The sequence below is a fragment of the Hoplias malabaricus genome, chromosome 17 (genome assembly GCF_029633855.1).
Source record: "Hoplias malabaricus isolate fHopMal1 chromosome 17, fHopMal1.hap1, whole genome shotgun sequence".
Classification (NCBI taxonomy): Eukaryota; Metazoa; Chordata; class Actinopteri; order Characiformes; family Erythrinidae; genus Hoplias; species Hoplias malabaricus.
In genome coordinates, this window is record NC_089816.1 from 20,244,157 (window position 1) to 20,264,292 (window position 20,136).

At 43.4% G+C, this 20,136-nt stretch overlaps 1 protein-coding gene across 3 annotated transcripts in view; it reads right to left on the minus strand.

Moving 5' to 3' along the window:
* The window catches only part of zgc:66433 (uncharacterized protein LOC321250 homolog), a 33,588-nt gene that overhangs the window by 2,362 nt on the left and 11,090 nt on the right, over positions 1-20,136 (minus strand). For all 3 annotated transcript variants that reach the window (XM_066650053.1, XM_066650052.1, XM_066650054.1), the window contains 10 exons: positions 16,413-16,495; positions 13,091-13,259; positions 11,361-11,493; positions 9,944-10,114; positions 8,680-8,745; positions 3,457-3,612; positions 3,261-3,372; positions 2,716-3,101; positions 937-2,305; positions 328-440 (listed from right to left, as the gene is read on the minus strand). In XM_066650053.1, the coding sequence (XP_066506150.1) occupies positions 328-440; positions 937-2,305; positions 2,716-3,101; positions 3,261-3,372; positions 3,457-3,612; positions 8,680-8,745; positions 9,944-10,114; positions 11,361-11,493; positions 13,091-13,259; positions 16,413-16,479 (2,742 nt within the window). In that variant the 5' untranslated portion in view covers positions 16,480-16,495. The remainder of the gene's footprint in view (positions 1-327; positions 441-936; positions 2,306-2,715; positions 3,102-3,260; positions 3,373-3,456; positions 3,613-8,679; positions 8,746-9,943; positions 10,115-11,360; positions 11,494-13,090; positions 13,260-16,412; positions 16,496-20,136) is intronic.

Genomic DNA, 20,136 nt, shown 5'->3' on the forward strand with positions numbered 1-20,136 from the left:
CAAACTGTTGACCTTCCCCATGTTTTTAGTTTAATTATTAAAAAGATTTGAGGTGCATTCCCAGTACAGCCCCACCACATATTTCCCAAGTGACAACACGGAAAGAACGGCTGTGATATAAACAGTGAGACTGCTGTCTTTAGTGCAATAACAAACATTTAAGACTGCAGGTTAGCAGCAATAAGTCTAAGAGATCAGTTCATAATTCACGAGGTATTAACAGAAGAAAACCCCTCTGTGTGGATTCAGTGGAGAGCAGGACTTGCAGGTCCATTCAGATGTGAATGTGAATTCCCGAAGTAGGCAGGTGAGAATAAAAGCACCCACCTGTATTTCAGGGGATTCCTCCAGGGAGCTGAATAGCTTCTGCTTCTGACGAGCCACAGAGATCCAGCTCGGAGACTCTGAGCACTCCGCCGTCGATTTACCCACCACCACATCTGTGAAGAAAAACATGACCAAAATAAGCACTGCATCAAGAGTAAGCTGCTCAAACTTAGCCAGTGAAACCCAGTGAAGGTTTGAAGGTATGTTCAGCACTGCAGCTTGGATGTTCTTATTCGTACGAATCATATTCTGACTGCTCAACAATCTCAGAGCATCCTGCGACATTTAGGTGAAAAATGTGTTAAGGACAAAATATATCTGGGGTCTTAAACCAAGAAGACAAACTATTGACAAGATATCCACTGCAGAAATAAAAAATACAACCGTGTATAATCACTGTAGAAAAGCACGAAATGAACTGGAGCACTCTGGAGCACCTACACATGAGCCTAAGGTCACCATGCCCAATGCCAAGTGTGGAGTAGAGGAGTATAAACTCAGAGTGATTAATGGAGCTCCATCGTTTACCTTTGAGATGAGACCTTCCCAGTCCTTTCACCTTCACTTTAGAAGAAGTGTAAATAAAATAAATGTAAATCTAGGTTTTACCTGATGTTCTCATGGGCTTCACAGCACCGTCAAGGATCTGATCAGGTTTCTTAGGGAGGGCAGGCTTTCTGGCGACATGCTCCGGTTCTACAGTCTTGTGTGTCTCTGCTGGTTCTGGTTCTGTGGAGGAAATGATACCAGGAACGTCTCCCTCAGAGGTGTAGATGTGGAGCATGGCGGTTTTTCGGAGGCGAACTCCAAAGGGGTTTTCAGGAGTGGGTTCCTCATGAGCCTGGAACATCTCTCTCTGGACGGGGGTGGACGGGACACTTTGAGCACGGACTGGACTTGAGGGTTGTTCGGGTTTTACAGCATCGGACTGCTGATTCGAGTCCGGAGACGCTTTGAAAGCGGGTTCCTCTTCTGTTGATGAGACGTTGAAGTCCTGGGCCCCCTCCTTGGCGGAACCACCTGAGAGCGATCTCTGCCAGGCAGGAGCCACGGTGAAGCGAGGGCGAGTTTCAGAAGCATTGGGTTGGTCCTGTTTATTCAATGTTTCCTGGACTTCAAGATGGTCATCAGCCAATTGACTGCTCCCAGAGTCTTCTCGAAGGCCCTTAAAAGTGACCCCCTCCTCCTCTCTGACCTCCTTTGGTTGAATTTGTTGCTCATCATCTTCATCCTTCTCCTCTTCCTCTTCTTGCTTTGGGATATTGGAGGCTCTGTTGGGAACACTGAGATCGAGAGAAGTGGTCACCACAAAGCAAGGCCTCTCCGTGGTCTCCTGAGGCTGGACCACCGTCTTCACTGAAACCACTTCTTTATTTTCATCCAAATCTCCAAATTCATGAACCTTTTCGACTTCAACTTCAGCTTCAGAGTTCATTTTGACGTCACATTCTTCTTCCATCTCTAGTGGACATGTCTCATCTTTGCTCTCATCTTCTTCCGCCGCTTTTGCTTCATCTACATCCACTTCTCCAGCATCTTCGTCAGTGAATTCCTCCACCAGCTCTTCCTCTGTCTCAGCATCCTCCACATTTTCAACAGTGTTTTTCACATGCTCTGTCTCCTCTCCCTCGTCCCTGTTCTCCTCCATCTCCTTCTGCTCCACACCCACTTCTTCCACAACGTCTTCCAGCGTCTCATCCATTTCCTCCATCCCTTCGTCCCGCTCGTCCTCATCCTCCCACTCCTCTTTCTCTACCTCGGCTTCAGGCACTTGTTGCTCTTCTTCAGGTGAAGCTTCTTCAGCAGGATCCTCTTTCAGAGGCTCTGGAGGCCCTTCTGTGTCCTCCAGATGTGGATCTGACACAGAGAGAGTGTTTATAACTGGTTTTATATCTTCCTCCATGGTTAAATCTTGATCTGTGGGTTCAGGGAGATCTGCTGAGTCTTCTGGAGCCTCATTTTCCAGAACAGATTCCACCTGAGATTAGACAGGAGAAGATTTGTGTGCACCCACAAGACTCAATTGGAAATTAAGATAGCTAGTCAAGTCAGTTTATTCATTTGGTATTTTAATATTAGTCACTGTCAGGAAAAACTAGATATAAAAACTTATTTCTAAAAAATAGAAACATTTTAGGAGAAATAAATGACTTCCTTAACTTTCATTCATTTTCTGTAACCCTTATCCAGTTCAGGGTGGGGGTGGGTCCAGACCCTACCCAGAATCACTAGATGTCACACCTACGGACACTTTTGAGTCTCCAATCCACCTACCAACATGTGTTTTTGGAGCGTGGAGGAAACCCATGCAGACACAGGGAGAACACACCCTGGACATTACCTGTTGCTCCTTAACTTTCAACATAAGTTTATTACAAAAGTTCTCACCTCATGCCCTCGAGTTTCGTCCTCAGACTCCAGAGCTAAGGCTGACGTCAGGGGGCTCTTAAGAGAACTAAGAACTTCCTCCAACAGAGACCCCTGCTCCTCTGAGACAACCTCACACCTGGCGTCCAGCAGGAAGTCATCCCCCTGCAGCTCCAGAGTCATGGTTGTGTCCCAGGAGGATTCTGGGAGCTGGGAGCTGGGGAAGTGATCTCTGTCAGAGAAACGTTCTTCCTCCTCCTCCTCCTCCTCTTCCTCCGATGTCTCAGCAGATGCGGCGGATGTTGTGGATGCTCTTTGAGAAGAATTTTGCAGATCCTCTTCCTTTTCCTCTGCAGGGATTTTCTGAGACTCTTCATCCACCTCCTCCACGGCCTCGCAAACGTCAGCTGATGGAGAAAGTGGGTGTTAGTTTCAGGACTGAGACACAAATGTGCATTAAATCGATGTCACAGTGGAGCTGCGGTTTTAGTTGTGGCCTAAAGTTTAACCAGAACTGTTTGGTATCTTAAATATGAAAATAAAACAGAGCAATCAGTCTAGAATACCTTGACTCTCCTCCACCTCAGCACACGTTCTGACAGTTTTCAGTTTGTCCTCCGTGTCTCTGAGCAGGACTCTCTCTCTCAGATCTCTTCTCTTGTTTTGTAACATCTCCTTCTAAACACAAGCAAAGAGGTGGTTTGGTTAAAACTCTGGGATAAATTCAGCACGACATCTCATTGTGAAGGGATGGTGTCTCACACTGGCAGGTTTCCTCTTGATGCAGGCGTTGGTTTTAACAGCGATGCGATGGTGAGCGGCGGAGTTGTCGAGGCAGGACAGAGAGTTCGGGGGAAGACTGAAGTCCACGGAGACTAACTGTGGCATCCCTGGCCTTGACGAGGTGCAGTTAGACAGCTACAAACAAGAACCAGAGGAAAACACTTCTTACACACCTTTCACAACCAGATAAAGCAAAGAGAAAGAGGGACCACTCTTCATTTATTTCCTTCCCATCTTCTTTTGTGTCTATTTCCTTTTTGTCCATCTCCACATCCTTTCAGACCTGTATCACGGAGCTGTTCTTCTCACAGTGGAAGGATGGACACAAACAGCTGTGGATGTGGAGCTTATGTGACAGTGGAGCTTGAGGTTCGCCTCTCTCAGGAATAAAATGCTTTTAGTGCGACACCAGGTCCAGCGCCGTTCCATTTCTCAGTGTGTTTTAATTATTTTCCCATTAATTTTTCTGGTGCAAGTGGATTATCTTTTATCAAATCTCATTTAACAGTGATTACTGACCATTTCCCATCCTTCAGCAAGTGGCCTTTCTTTACCGCTCTGTGAGGAATAAGTTGGCATTTCATTCGTTTCCTTCCCAAAGTGAAACACCCTGAGAAACCCCGGGCCAAGCCTTTCCAGCTCACTGTGTTTTAAGGTCACACTTTGGTAAAAAATAGCTTTTAAAGGTGTAAAAGTGCTCTATGTCTTTTCGTCTAATCATCCAGCTGTTTATATGAAATCAGAATATTCAAGAAAATGGACAGAAAGCAGACTTTGTTTCTAACTCTTTCCTGAGTGCAGTCTGCAGTTATTTCCTCTTGTGAAACAAAAGGGAAAACCAGAAAGCTCCCTCCAGCTGCGTAAACACTGCGTAAACAGACACGGCTGCATTGTTGTGGTTCAACATCATCAGCTCTGGCTTGCAATGAGAGGAGACTTTTCTGTAAATGCAAAGGTCTCAGTGACTAGACTTGTTTTTCTCCAGAAAACAGCTCTAATATCTGTAACCTGCAAAGTTTAGCTTGCGCCATGATCCCACACTGCTCACATTTCCCCAACAAATGCAAAAAATACATAAACGAATGCAGTTTTCTCAGAGACACTGGAGGCGTGTAGTGGTTCATACAGAACCTTTACATTGCTCTAACTAATGCTATTACTTCAAGTGGATTTCCACGCATTTTACAAAATTTCTGCATAATTCAATCACTGCACTGTAATCAGAGTCATGTTATGATCTTAAAGAGTAAAACTGACTGATATTTCCACGTATTTCTCCTTTAACAGTGAAACTAATCATCCCTGGCTCTTTCATACTTTTTCAGATGCCACAGTCTCCTTCATTGTATTCAAATGAGTGACACGTGTGATGTCACATCCAGTCCTGGAAACAAAACAGCACTTTAAAAGACTGTAAACAGACTGCGCTCAGTGAGAACCATGAGACTGAAGGGGAGTGGAGAAGTTGTGAAATGAGGGTCAAATTAACACACACAAGTTTAAAGGCAACTTTAAACGTCAAACACCTCTTTTCTCAGGACATATTTTGATAAAATCAACATAAATTTGCCATTCTTCTCTGGTTGACTGTCTGTGAGGAGTGTGGTGTGTTCTCCCTGTGTCTGCGTGGGTTTCCTCCGGGTGACTGTCTGTGAGGAGTGTGGTGTGTTCTCTCTGTGTCTGCGTGGGTTTCCTCCAGGTGACTGTCTGTGAGGAGTGTGGTGTGTTCTCCCTGTGTATGTGTGGGTTTCCTCCGGCTGACTGTCTGTGAGCAGTGTGGTGTGTTCTCTCTGTGTCTGTGTGGGTTTCCTCCGGGTGACTGTCTGTGAGGAGTGTGGTGTGTTCACCGTGTTTGTGTGGGTTTCCTCCGGGTGACTGTCTGTGAGGAGTGTGATGTGTTCTCCCTGTGTATGCGTGGGTTTCCCCCAGGTGACTGTGAGGAGTGTGATGTGTTCTCCCTGTGTATGTGTGGGTTTCCTCCGGGTGACAGTCTGTGAGGGGTGTGGTGTGTTCTCTCTGTGTCTGCGTAGGTTTCATCCAGGTGTCTGTCTGTGAGGAATGTGGTGTGTTCTCCCTGTGTTTGTGTGGGTTTCCTCCGGGTGACTGTCTGTGAGGAGTGTGATGTGTTCTCCCTGTGTATGCGTGGGTTTCCTCCAGGTGACTGTCTGTGAGGAGTGTGATGTGTTCTCCCTGTGTATGTGTGGGTTTCCTCCGGGTGACTGTCTGTGAGGAGTGTGATGTGTTCTCCCTGTGTATGTGTGGGTTTCCTCCAGGTGACTGTCTGTGAGGGGTGTGGTGTGTTCTCTCTGTGTCTGCGTGGGTTTCCTCCGGGTGACTGTCTGTGAGGAATGTGGTGTGTTCTCCCTGTATTTGTGTGGGTTTCCTCCGGGTGACTGTCTGTGAGGAGTGTGGTGTGTTCTCCCTGTGTTTGCGTGAGTTTCCTCCGGGTGACTGTCTGTGAGGAGTGTGGTGTGTTCTCCCTGTGTTTGCATGGGTTTCCTCCGGGTGACTGTCTGTGAGGACTGTGATGTGTTCTCCCTGTGTATGTGTGGGTTTCCTCCGGGTGACTGTCTGTGAGGAGTGTGATGTGTTCTCCCTGTGTATGTGTGGGTTTCCTCCAGGTGACTGTCTGTGAGGGGTGTGGTGTGTTCTCCCTGTGTATGTGTGGGTTTCCTCCGGGTGACTGTCTGTGAGGAGTGTGGTGTGTTCTCCCTGTGTCTGCGTGGGTTTCCTCTGGGTGACTGTGAGTGTGTGTTGCCCCCTTCAGGGTGTGTTCCTGCCTTGTGCCCAATGTTTCTGGGTAGGCTCCGGACCCACCGCTGCCCTGAACTGAATAAGGGTTACAGACAATGAATGAAGGAATGACTGGATCAGCGATGCTGCTAAAACATATCTACACGACTCTATATGTCTAACATATTTTTTAATATGCAGCAACCAGTAAGTGCTGTACTGTAAGTGTGAGAGTGTACACAGGGGTCAGGAAACTTTCTAATGGTTGTAGCACATTAAAACGTCTGGGCTGTGTCCAGATTATTTTGGTGTCCGCAGCTCCTCTGAAAGCTGAAATAACTACTTTTTTTAGTGAAGCAGCAGACAGATCGACTGCACAGAGAGCCGCTGGAATTCTGCTCAAAACCACAACCACAGCACACGATAAAACCCAGAGAAACAGAGCAGAGATTAAAGGGCACTTCAGTCTTCTCAAAGCTGGAGTTCACTCCCTGCATACACCATGCTTCAATAAGTAGCATGAAATGAACGCTCTGGAACAGCTGGACAAGAGGCTAAAGTCATAATACCCAATGCCAAGCATGGACTGGAAGGGTACACTCTTATCACTGACACGTTATCTACAATGTTTAAATCACACATTGTAGGGCGCCACTAGAAAGTCTTTTCTTAAGTTACTTTTCCAAGTATTTTTCTCTTAAGTGATCATCCACGTGTTCTTTTTTCACTGGAGTACAAACAAGAAGTGACACAGATGCCAAATTCCCTCCCTTCAATGATTAGGGAATACACAAATAAAACAAGCTCTTAAATAAGGGGATGTATATAAAAACAGTCAGACACGGTCTGTATCCACTGTTAGGTGCATCATTAAGGAGTGTAAATCACCTCGGGAATCAACGAGAAGTTTATTGTCTGTGAATGTGAGGCATTTAGATGGAGGCCCACATTTGGGCCGTAGATGTTTTATCTGAGAACAATGACTCAGGCAGTAAACCCCATAGAAGAGAGAAGACTGCTGCTTTAAACATCTCCACTGTGTTTACGATTCTCGACTTTCTATCCAGGTTTCTCTCCCACCAGCGTTCCTTAATGCTTTATAATTACACCACATGTCGCTACAGCCATTAACCACATAATAACAGGCTTTGCGCAGCTGGGTTCTTCTTCTGCAGCTTACTCGCTGTTCATCAGTGATTCGTGAACGAAAGGCGACCTCACACTCCACTCGGCTCTGTCAAAGAGTTTAGTCGCATCATTGAGAGTCTGGAACTGTTCAGAGCACTGTAGGTGCTCTCTCTCTCTCTCTCTCTCTCTCTCTCTCTCTCTCTCTGTGTGTGTGTGTGTGTGTGTATAAAATAAAGCCACATCGAGTGCTACATTATGTTTACAGTCTGGGTTTACACGCATGTCATATAATGATACTTAAAGGAACACTATGCAACATTTTACTATAAAATAACAGTTTCCAAATATTATTGATGCTCCGCTGAGCTGTAATAGGGATAATAGAACCTCTGTCATTGCTAATCTGGGCTCAGCACTGCAGAACCTACACTATGTAGCATTTGGAAGAGGGTAGGATACCACCTGCCTCCTTCCCTCTCCCCATTTATTTCAGTATAGTACTGTAAATGTGAAATACACTAGGGGGAGCTCTAGTATCTAGTAAAGTCAAGTATGTTAATCATTAGTTGCAATGGCATTAAAGAAAAATGCTTTGGTTGCTCTAAAGACAAATGATCTCAATACCAAAGTGCTGTAAACCATATCCTCTCAGACATTAAAGAGTCTGTGTGTTTGTACACTCCTATAAACACAGTCTTCTCCACAGGAATCCAACACTTCACCAAAAACAAACAAACAAACAAAAAGCTTATTTACATTTACTGTGGGATGAGCTATGTTTCCACTGCAGAGAGTAAAATGATTTAAAGTCTACAACCTGCGTGTTGTGAGTGCTGCATTGTTTCTTTAAAAGCTGGACACTGGGCTTCAGGAGTGTAATTAAATAAATATTTGTTACAAGTTCAAGCCTCAGTTGTCGGAGGCCTGTAGTCCTAGAGAGCACAACTGCCTTCGCTCTCTGTGGGGGTGTGATGGCGCTTCATCTCCCCATCTCTCTTCTCCTGGGGCTATCTAGGACAGATACCTGCTGGCTGATGTGACAGGGCTGGGCAGCGTTCATTCCCCTCCGCTGTGTTAAGGTGCTCAGTTTGGTGTGTTAGTGTTAGTTTGAAAAGAAGCAGTGGACAGGCCTCATGTTTCTCATAGGAAACTTGTGCTGATGGAATACTGATACGCTGAAAACTGATACGCTGATGGAAGCACAGGCCTGACTGAGCTGTAGCTCTTTCTCAGTGTCCTGTTTAATGTTTTCTGTCTGACTTTAAAGGCTTTATACACCAGACAACATCAGGAACTCTTTAGGTTCATTTATATTTCAGTGTTTGAAAAAGTGTGTGTTACCTGGTCATCATCACTGTCCGTTCCCTCCAGACTCAGAGAGCTGCTCCTCTGGACAACACCAGACGACTGCAGAGAAAAAGCAGAACGAGCAGAACATTACTCCAGCTGCTTATAATTCCTCCTAATCCCACCTGCATCTGGACAGACAGAACCCCTTATAAAAGAGCACTGACCAATAGAAAGGACTGTAACCCTTTCTGGAGCAGACGCACATGAACCAGATCTCACCACGCTCAGTTTAAATGTGGACTAGCAGTGCTACTGTATTCTCTTGAGTGATGGAGTGGTGGGGGACAAATACATGCCTTTTAACCTTTTTAAGAATGAGAATGTATGGCATTTTTAAAAGTAGAATGAATGATAGCTTTAATTGAACAAATTCTTAATTTGTTTTAAGGTTATTCCCTGTGGATTTAAAGTGCATTTATCTGTTATGAATCGCGTGTGAATTGTGGAGGGCAGAGAGGGACATTGTGTCCAGGACAGGAAGGACATGAATGGAGAGAGAGAGAGAGAGAGAGCGAGAGAGAGAGAGAGAGAGCGAGAGAGAGAGAGAGTTAGTAGAAAGAGAGCAGAGTCTAAGACAGGACAAGCACCAGGCTTAATCCACTTAGACAAGTCAGCGGGGAGCTTCCTGTTTCATGATGTCACACACTCTCCCACGCTGCCCAGAGCATGACCCTCTCACATCATGGGTGCTTCTATACATCCTGCTTTGACTTAAAAGAACTCTTCACAAACATGAAAGTTACACCAACTCCAAAAAGCACAAAAACGTAACTTTAAAGGAGATGCAAAACCCCTCCAAACTTTTAATGCAAACTGAGTAATGTGATTTTTTTCCAAGTATTTGTGGAGCATTTCTTTGGGACTGTTCCTAGTGAGAGTCTGACAACCCACACGTTGACAGCCAGTCTGATACTTTCAGTGTGTTAAGTTGGCCTCACTGCCAGGATTCTGCCAGCTACATTCTGACTGGCTCTCTGCCCCCTTCTACACGGCATGCCAAAATAGCAGACTTGCGATTGGCCCTTTTGCCTGTCAATCAAATCTCTCTTCCTGCAGGCAGTTCTTGGCCACGTTTAGTTTCGAAAGGTACCAGACCCTCCCTAGAGAGTCTGGCAATGAGAGACTACACAAAATATGCCTGAGCTGATCAGCTATATTTGTATTATAGAAAGCAGCTGTGTATTAAACTGCTGAGCACTAAATACAGAGGTTTAAAATCTTTCAATTGTAATGGAATTCTGCTGCAGCCTCATACCCTCTGTGAAGAAGTGTTCAGAATGGTGTGGAGGGTGGAGAACTCTGGTGGACTGCAGGGAAGACCATCATCCTCTGAAAGAGCCGCAGAGTCCTCACTCTTTATCACTGAGACCCCCACAGCTGGGGAGCCCATGGGGGAGCCCACCCTGATCGCCTGCTTTAGCTGCATCTGTGGAGAGATCATTGTTTTTACAGAATTTAATGCACTTTTCCAGGACAAAAGATTCCTCACACGGGCTGAAATAATTAATACAGAGCTAAATAAATGTACACCACTGTGAAAACATTTTTAGTTTAGTTACCCTTCATTGGTTAAGTTTCCAGTTAAATTAGACATTTAATAAACATTTAGCATTTTTCACTGTTTATTGCACCCACTCTTTGCATTTATTACATTGTGTATTTTTTCCCTTTCAGTTCTACAAGGAAATCTAACTAAGCTTGGTTCAAATTACAATGGTTGGGGGGGGGGGGGGGGGAGTGGTGTCACTGGGTGGGGGTTATGACCGTTCTAATTAAGTTAAAACCGCAGAAATAGCTAAAAATATCGGTTTTGTAAATCCTGTGGACTTGCAACTGTAAATACAACAATATTTAACCTTTTTTTCACGCTGGGAAACATTCTGTAATATTATTTCTGACACCCCTTATGTTCTGCCTGCCTCACTCCCAGTGACAATCCAAATGATTTCAAACTACAAGGTCTTGAGCTGTAGCTATAAATCCCATTTTCTCTTACTGATTTCTCTTATTCATTGTCTCATACTCTCTTCAATCTCAGGCACATGCCTTTCGTCAAACTCTCTGTAAAATAAAGTGATTCTGAGTCTGATACAGACGACAAATCCCTCTGAGCAACGTCATTGTTTATACCACTCCCTTGGTCTTGTTTTGTTCTCTGTTGACTGGTCACCTTGAACACTCTCCTCTCCGTCTGAACTGAGCTGGACGAGAGAGATGTCAGAACCCCACACATCATGTCTGTGTCTGGGGGCTTATGTACTGACTTGCTAATTTTATACCGAGGACCAGTGGAGTGCCAGGTCTAATAGCGATTAAAGTGAAGAGGATTGAAGAGGAGATGCACACACTGGACACATCTGAGCCCATTCTGTCAGATACAAGACAATCCCCATGTAACAGGATTTCGACTCCGGTCACTCATATTTAGTTTTAATTCAGCTCCTAAAATGATCTGTTTTGTGGATTTGCTAAGTGGAAATACCGCTAATCATTTGCTAATATAAAAAGTGCTTACATACTATTAATTATCAAATTAATTGTGTAGAAGTGTTTTGTAATAAATGTTTACAGGTAAACATGAATTAATCTTGTGGTAGAAAACCCTGTAACACACTGCACATTGCTGAAACCACATGTATAATCCAGGCAAACACACAGAAATCCTGCTGTACCTGTAGAGACTTGACTTTTCCGTGGATGCTGTCCTGAGAGTCTCTGAGAGCATCGTTATTCTCAGGCGATGGTGAATCAGAGGTGAAAACACTGTCATGTGACAGAGCCTTGCCCCCCAGGTTCATCTTGGATCTGTTAAACAGGGAGGTGGATTGGTTAAGGACAAATTTGGTAAAAAAAAAAAAAAAACTTTATTATTCTAGTGTTTCTCATGAGGTTCACTCGTCACGTTTGTGTGGATCTAAAGCCTAAAATTTCATTGAGAATTAAAGCAGCAGTATTTGTCATTGTTCCTTTAAGCCTATGAATAATAGCTCAGCTCTCATTGGTTGCCATGTGCAGCCTGGCATGTGACACCCATTTATAGTCATTTCATGTTGACACTCATTTTTCTCACAGAGAAAACCATATTAAATCTGTAGTCCCTTAAATGGACATGAAACTGACTTCAGAACTGTAATCTAGTATTAAGCCTTGTGCATGTTAGTGTGTGTGTGTCTGTAGAAGGTGAACCCTGAATGAATAAGTGATTCCCTGTTTTTAAACATTTCCACTTTGAAACTGCAAACACAGTTCCAAACACAGTCTCGGAAACAGATTCAGACGAACAGAGCTTCATACCTCACACACTTGAAGAACCAATCCCATCAGCTCAGGACAGGGCTTTTCCCGCCAGAACTGAATAGCTGAGGGGTGGGTGTAGATTGAGGCTGGGACAAATTGCATCTTCATAGACCTGTTCCTACTTAATAATGTATATGAAAATGCAGAGTTGCATCTAAGACGGTCAAAAGCATTATGGGACTTTTATCTTGAAATGAGGCCTATATCTCTCTCTCTCTCACTCCCTCCCCCCTCTCTGAAATACTGCATGTTTGTTTGGAGCTCATCATACCATCAGCAGAGTGTTGGTTAATTCCCTGCTGCAGATCTGAATTCAGCACAAAATGAGCCTTACATGGAGCTGTAGCCTCTCCAGTGCAGGGGGGTGGGGGGGGTCGGTGGGGTTGACTCTACTTTACTCTGATTGACTGTGGTGAAATTGGGTGTGGAAACTGACTAAAGACTGCTGTGATAAACCCACAGAGCTCCTCTTGAAATGACTGCAGACTTTGGCATGTGCTGACTAAGCAATATTGAGAGATAGAGTTGAGTAAATAACACATTCTTAAAATAACACGAGACAGGCTCAGTGCAGGCTCTCTCCCTTTCAGCTCTGGGTCGTCTTGTTGTGGAGAAGAAGAAACAATCAAACACACAGCTCAGTTCTTCAAAAGGCCTGCACCTGTTCCTTTAAATGATAATGAGCCGCTCGCTGTTCACCCCGAACCCGAGCGCACAGCGGTGAGGAGCGAGGAGCAGAAGCTCTGGTTTTTAGCCGTTTTCACTCGGTTCTCTTTCTTCTCCGTTCTCGTTTTCTCCGATTTTACTCAGTGCTCTTATTTCTTCGCGCTCCTTGTGTCTGTTTTGCTGCGTTTAACCTCATCTTTGCACTCTCACTTAAACACGGGTCCAGCACTGTGATTGGACAGACTCAGACGAGGGGGCGGGTCCATTCTAAAGTCCTTGCACTTGACGTCAGAAGCGGAGCAGAATCAGAGCATCTCATTTTATCCCATGCTTTCAGACTCACAGCTCAGAGGAAACTGACTTGGGGGGTGGGTCTTGTTTCACAGTGTGTGGGTTTTATCATAGACATTTCATTTCAAAACATAAACTTCCCCTTTACCCAGAGTCTGTGTGCTTCTCCGTGGGCATGGGGGAGGACTCAGGAGTGTTCAGGTCATCGCTGGACTGGCTGCACTTTAGCACACTCTCCCCCACAGGAGCAGCAGCTTCCTTCCTCTTCTTCTTTGCAAAGAAGTTCTTAAACGTCTGGAATTTCGACTTCTTCTTCCCTGGAGGATAAAGAAAAAAGCATGTGGTTTTATTTAAGATGTTTAGAGCATAACTGGACAGGAATGCAAATCTGAGCATGAAGTTTTGGCCACACAATGAACTCTAAACTAACTTCATACATAACATTCCTTCATTTTTCATTCATCTTCTGTAACTGCTTCATCCTGATCAGGGCTCCATCTACCAACATGTGTTTGGACATGAGGAGGAACGTGGATTAGCCGGAGGAAACCCACACAGACACATGGATAATACACCACAGTGATCCACACAGTGGATCACACCCAGGACCCTGAGACCATGAAGCTGTGACCTCATACTAAACAGGTTTTCAATTTAAATAAACACACATAATTACTCTATATTGGAGAATCAGATGAAACATAAAACATGGACTCTGCAAATGTTACACCCATTATTATATTTAACTTGTAACTTAACCTGGGGGTCCTTACATTTGCAGACAACTGTACACTATTTCAAAAACAATGTACTATTAATAATAAAGGTCACAAAAAAGGTCAAAACACCACTTAAAAGTTCCTTCTACACAATGATGGGACAAAGACCTTTTGCTGCTGGACGAGGCTTTTATTTACTTTTTTTTGGGTCCAGTGCCTAACGAGGGCTTGGAGTGTGGCAGTAAAGCTGGTAAAAGCCATATTTAGATTCTAGACACTTCTGTGTGGCTCTAAACACCACCCAGCAATCAATCACTCACCTGGACTACACCTTAATTACAGTTTACAAACCAACAGACACTGACTCTGACGAGAAGCCCTTTAAGAATAAACTGCATGGTCAGAAACCCTAGGACAAGCCGATAATGAGTGGTTATGATTATTTATAAGTCAATATTAGAACGGTAGCACAGAGTTTTGGCATGGCCTGCTCTGACAATGACGCCTGAAGGGTGGGATATTAATTGTTAATTAATATTATTCATTATTGATTCAGTAATATATTGATTATATTGAATTCTCACAGAAAAATGAAGCCATCTCTCATCTAAACCTTTAGAGATCAGTATCCCTCTAATGGAGCTCTCCCTCTTTCTTTCTCTTGCTCAGTTTTTCTCTCCCCTTCTTTCCTTCTACTCTCCTTTTCCCTCTTTCCATTCTTTACGGTTTTCTCTCACTACCTTTTTGCATGACTTTTGTTTTCCCCCTTTATGCCTCCATTACGTTGTCTCTCCTTTACACTCTCTCTTTGTCCCTCCCTCTGTTTTTGCTTTTTGACTTTCTTCTCTCTCTCTCTCTCTCTCTCTCTCTCTCTCTCTCTCTCTCTCATATCCTGGGGGAGAATCACATGCTGCAGTGGTGTTGTCTGAGTGTGTGAGTGTGTGTTGTTTACTGTCTTAGACAGACCACAGCTGGACACACACACACACACACACACACACACACACACACACACACACACACACACACACAGAAAGTACTCTATCTACCCCCTCCACACACTCGATCATCTGATTACTCTACAATGAAGACTATATATGGGCTTCTGAGAAGAGCCTGAGTGAACATAGATGTCCATTGAGTGAGAGAGGGACGAGTACAGCTCAGGAATGCAGGACTCTAATGTTTTAGTGTAAACTCCAGCCCAAAGCAACTGATGGACGGCACAAATATCCAAACATGACTGGAACCTTCACTTTCCCTGGTCAAATGACATGCTCTCTTCATGTTAGAGCTCAGCCTCCACATGTCTCCAGCAGACAAGATATTTATGAGAAAAAAAAGAAGCAAGGATTTTGGTTGATATCCACGACTAAGCCAACATCTTTAACTAATGTTTTCATAGGTTTATCCCTGAGCTATTGCCAGATTTTTAAAGTCTTAATGTTACACATATAGAAGCTGTAATTAAAAGCCATTTTGATTGGAATTACTAGATTTTGGATTAATATCTTGAGTGAGAGCAGCTCAGAATAACAATAAATTACTAAAGCAGATATTAACCATTGATGAATGCTGAGGGGCGTAAACGCACAGCTCACTTATCTAAAGCTCTATATGTTTCTGATGTTGAGGAGGGTCACTTTCAGGATTAGTCCAGTGGCCTGCGCCCGGACACACCTCATCTATCGACACATTCTGGATCTTAAAGGACTGCTTTAGACCTGCAATCCGATAAAAAGGATTATCCTCTTGGTCCGAGCTCGTCATTCTGCGGGGAAACGGCTAATCCACGTCTCCACACAAACAGGACCTCTTCCTTCCCACAGTGCTCTGGGGCATGGGTCAAGTGTGGGGCAGGAGAAGCTTGGCCAGATAGAAATAATAAAAAAAGGCTTTGTTTATTCTCTACTTTGCAAATGTGATGAATGTCCAGTGAGAACGTGAATCTTGTGTGTGTTCTTAGAGGTGGAATCCATCAAATCCCCTGTTAAGTGGGTGCAGTGTTAGTAAATGGAGATGGAAATTCAGGGATAGTTTATATTTTTGGGTCCGTTCCCCTTTGTCAGACCAAAGTGTACAGTTAGACTATTTGGCTTTTTATATTTGGGCTCACTTTATACTTAAATAAATATATATAGTTATGATATAATATACAAGGATCATCCAGAAGATTAAAACCAGTATGTGCCAGTTCATTGGTGGTCCATCCTTAGGACCCCCCATACACTGAAACTGTACACTGAAACATACATTTTGCAAATTATAAACATTAATATGTTTCATTAATTATATTTATACTCATTTTTAAACTTGTATTTCGATTGGCTGGTGGAATTTAGAGGTCATATTTTCATCAAATGACAGGGCAATACCATCTTAGCACTGAAATTAAACTTCATATTCATATTCTGTGAGCCAAGAAAATAAAGGGCTGGGGCTAACCGTAACTGCTCAGTGCCGGCACTGCTCTGTGCTCCTGTTGGTTTGACTATTAAAGGCTTGGCTTTTAATCTGAGGAGTTAAATGAGGTCAAATGAACTGCCCCACTGTGTGGGACCAAGCCTAGGGCTGAATAGCTCTGACTAAAGGGCCCTTTTAAACATAGCTGCAGTTGTAGTTAACAATGAATGATGCTAATGGAGACCGGATAGATCTCAGTTACTCGAGTGCTTCCCATTAGCTTCCATCCATTACGAGGCCCACTGGAGTTTCTCGGGGGAAGGGGGTAAAGCTTTAAGAGAGATTTACCTGAGCTCTCCTCTGCTGCATCTGTCGGCTCGTGGGCTGCGGCGACGTCTATAGATCCTGATGCCATCCCGCCACAATCACTTCTGAGAACCAGAAGAAGAAAAGAGATCAATCACAGCCATGTTCACGGTGAGGAGAAACAACTCACTACAGAAGCTAGTAGGGACTACTACTATAATATAATACTATGGTGTCGGTGATAAGAAAAGGAAATAGACACAAAATGCTAAATCACACAACAAAAATGCAAGTGCTTTCTGGACAATGAACTGACCACTCCAGGACACAGACCTCTACATCACTGAGTTTATTTATTAAACAAGACAAATGACAAATTAGAAGCTGCTCTTATGAAATAAATCAAGCTCAAACGGCACTGTAGTTTAACTTGATGTCAATCTACACACATCTTCCCAGTTAACACAGAGGTTTTGTCTTAATCAAGGGTCAACAGTCAGTAAAATAACCACACACTGTGAGAAAATAACACTATCCCTTATCTTTACAACCTGTACTCTAGTATTCAGCAGACAATGCCGTCACAGACCCTCACAGTTAACCAGCCCAGTGCTCACCCAGCCTCTGTCCTGGAGAGGGGCGCAGTTTAAGCCTGACACATGGCATTTTTTGGCTTTGCTCATTACAAGAGTTTGACTACACCCTTCACAGTGGCTTAAAAACACTCCTGCACACACACTGATAACCACACACCACTCTCTACACATTACACCAAGACCGCTCCAGCACAGACCAGTCATCAAAACATTCTCTACAGGGAACACACTTAAATAATACAATGTCTATCTGAAGAGTGTAGCTCCACCCCAAAAATCATCTGTTTCTTTTCTGACATAAAATGAAAAGAACTGCCGCCATTTTCTTAAAGAATTGATTCAAACTGAATTGAATCTACAATCTAAGCTGTTCTTGTATTAACTAACTCTCATAATCCTCCTGTGAATGTGCCGTTTGGAGATACGTGGTTGTGCTCTGGCAGTGATGATATCCTGACCTTATTAAGGAGAGGGAGGAGAGAGTGTGGAGGGTTATTTTGTGAGGGATAATCTCCCTGTTCAGGAGAAGCTGAGCACAATGTGGAGGTAATTTACTGCAGAATCTGACACAGAGAGGACAGTCAGAGTCTGGACACGGACAAATTCGCCGCAATTATGTCTCCCCAAATACGTCTCTGACCCATTCGCCTCAGGGCTGATGGGAGGCAATTATAGAAATGACATCAGCTGTAGTTTATGACCTGAAATAATGGCGTGTACATATACAGCACTGTGCAAAAGTCAGAGACCACCCTTCATTTCAGGATCAACATACAACATCTCCCTCCATTCCTTCTGCGTCTCAAGGGCATCTGTACCCACAGCTCCGAAGTTCGTGCTTAGAAGATGTGGAGGTGTGCTCATGTGTGGTCAGTCCACTGTTCTGAGATCACCTGCAGGTTATTTGTTATTTTTTCTGTCCTTCTCTCCAGCTCCATATATTTTCAGCGGAAGGATGGACACAGACAGCTGAGGTTCTGTGCAGAGGTAAAGCAACACTGAAGCTTGATTTTCTACTCTCTGGAAAAAGACGAAAGCTCTAAGTGCTCTTTATCTGATGGGAGACAGTTTTTCGGGGCAACTCCACATCCCAAAATCTCTATCACTTTTAAAGTTTTTCTTTTTTAAGTTCTAGTTTTGGAAACTTTTGGAAGACAACATCCATCAATGCATCCATCCGTCCATCATCTCTGCTTGTGTAATCTTCCTCTCCAAGCCTTTCCCTCACTCCCCCTCCTTCTATCCTCTCCATCCCGCTCTGTTTTCTCCTGACAGGAAATCCACGTCCTGTTCTGGATGACACAGCGTCAACACCACAACTCTACTCTTAAGAGCTCCTATTGTTTCAGTTACTATCACTCTTAACACACTACTAACAAGACACTAACGACACGTCTTATCTGCAGTCCTGTCTCACACTGTGTAGAGATTAGTGGTGTTCTATCTTCTCATACACAGAATGTAAGAGTGTGTGCAGCTAGATTTCATTGTTTACATAAATAAAACCCCTGGCAAGAATTATGGAATCACCAGTCTCTGAGGATGTTCCTTTAGTTGTTTAATTTTGTAGAAAAAAAGCAGATCACAGATATGACAAAAAACTAAAGGCATTTCAAATGGCAACTTTCTGGCTTTAAGAAACACTAAGAGAAATCAAGAAACATAATTGTGGGAGCCAGTAACAGTTAGATTTTTAGAACAAGCACAGGGAATAAATTATGGAATCACCCTGAAAATTTTCATTACAAACACTAAAACCTGCATCAGACTAAGGCGGCTCGTTAGTATGCAGGTAAAAAGGAGAGCTGTTGCAACAAGTGGACTGACATGAATCATGGCTCCAACACCAGAGATGTCAATTGAAACAAAGGAGAGGATTATCAAACTCCTTAAAGAGGGTAAATCATCAAGCAGTGTTGCACAAGATGTTGGTTGTTTACAGTCAGTTGTGTCTAAAACCTGGACCAAGTACAAACAACATGGGAAGGTGGTTAAAGGCAAGCATACTGGTAGACCAAGGAAGACATCAAAGCATCAAGACAAAAAACTTAAAGCAATATGCCTTGAAAACAGAAAATGTACAACAAAACAAATGAGAAACAAATGGGAGGAAACTGGAGTCATGTGACCGAACTGTAAGAAACCACATAAAGGAAATGGGATTTCCATACAGAAAAGCTAAAAGAAAGCCATCACTAACACCTAAACAGAAAAAAACAAGGTTACAATGGGCTAAGGAAAGGCAATCGTGGACTGTGTATGACTGGATGAAAGTCATATTCAGTGATGAATCTCGAATATGCATTGGGCAAGGTGATGATGCTGGAACTTTTGTTTGGTGCTGTTCCAATGAGATTTATGCAGACGACTGTCTGAAGAAAACATGCAAATTTCCACAGTCATTGATGATATGGGGCTGCATGTCAGGTAAAGGCACTGGGGAGATGGCTGACATTTTGGACACATTTCTTATCCCATCTATCAAAAGGATGTTTGGGGACGATGAAATCATTTTTCAAGATGATAATGCATCTTGCCACAGAGCAAAATCTGTGAAAACATTCCTTGAAGTAAGACACATAAGGTCAATGTCATGGCCTGCAAACAGTCCACATCTCAATCCAATTGAAAATCTGTGGTGAAAGTTAAAGAAAATGGTCCATAACACAGTACTAGTGATGTGTTGGAGTGTTATTTTGTTTGTCATGATTCCATATTTTTTTCCTCAGAATTGAGTGATTCCATAATTTATTCCCTGTGCTTGTTCTAAAAATCTAACTGTTACTGGCTCCCACAATTATTTTTCTTGATTACTTTTAGTGTTTCTTAAAGCCAGAAAGTTGCCATTTGAAATGCCTTTAGTTTTTTGTCATATCTGTGATCTGCATTTTTTCTACAAAATTAAACAACTGAAGGAACATCCTCAGAGACTGGTGATTCCATAATTTTTGCCAGGGATTGTATATTATATTTACAGAAACAAAACCATGTGATCTATGCTTTTAAAAGTGCTGGAGATTCACATTATTTTGAGGCCAGCTTTTACAGTCAGGGATCTCTGACAAAACCTACAAACGTACTCCCTGAGAGTCTGCTGCGTGTAGATATATCTGCTATCACTCCAACATGCCTCGAGTTCCTCCCTGTGTTTATCTGGTAAAAGTGAGCAC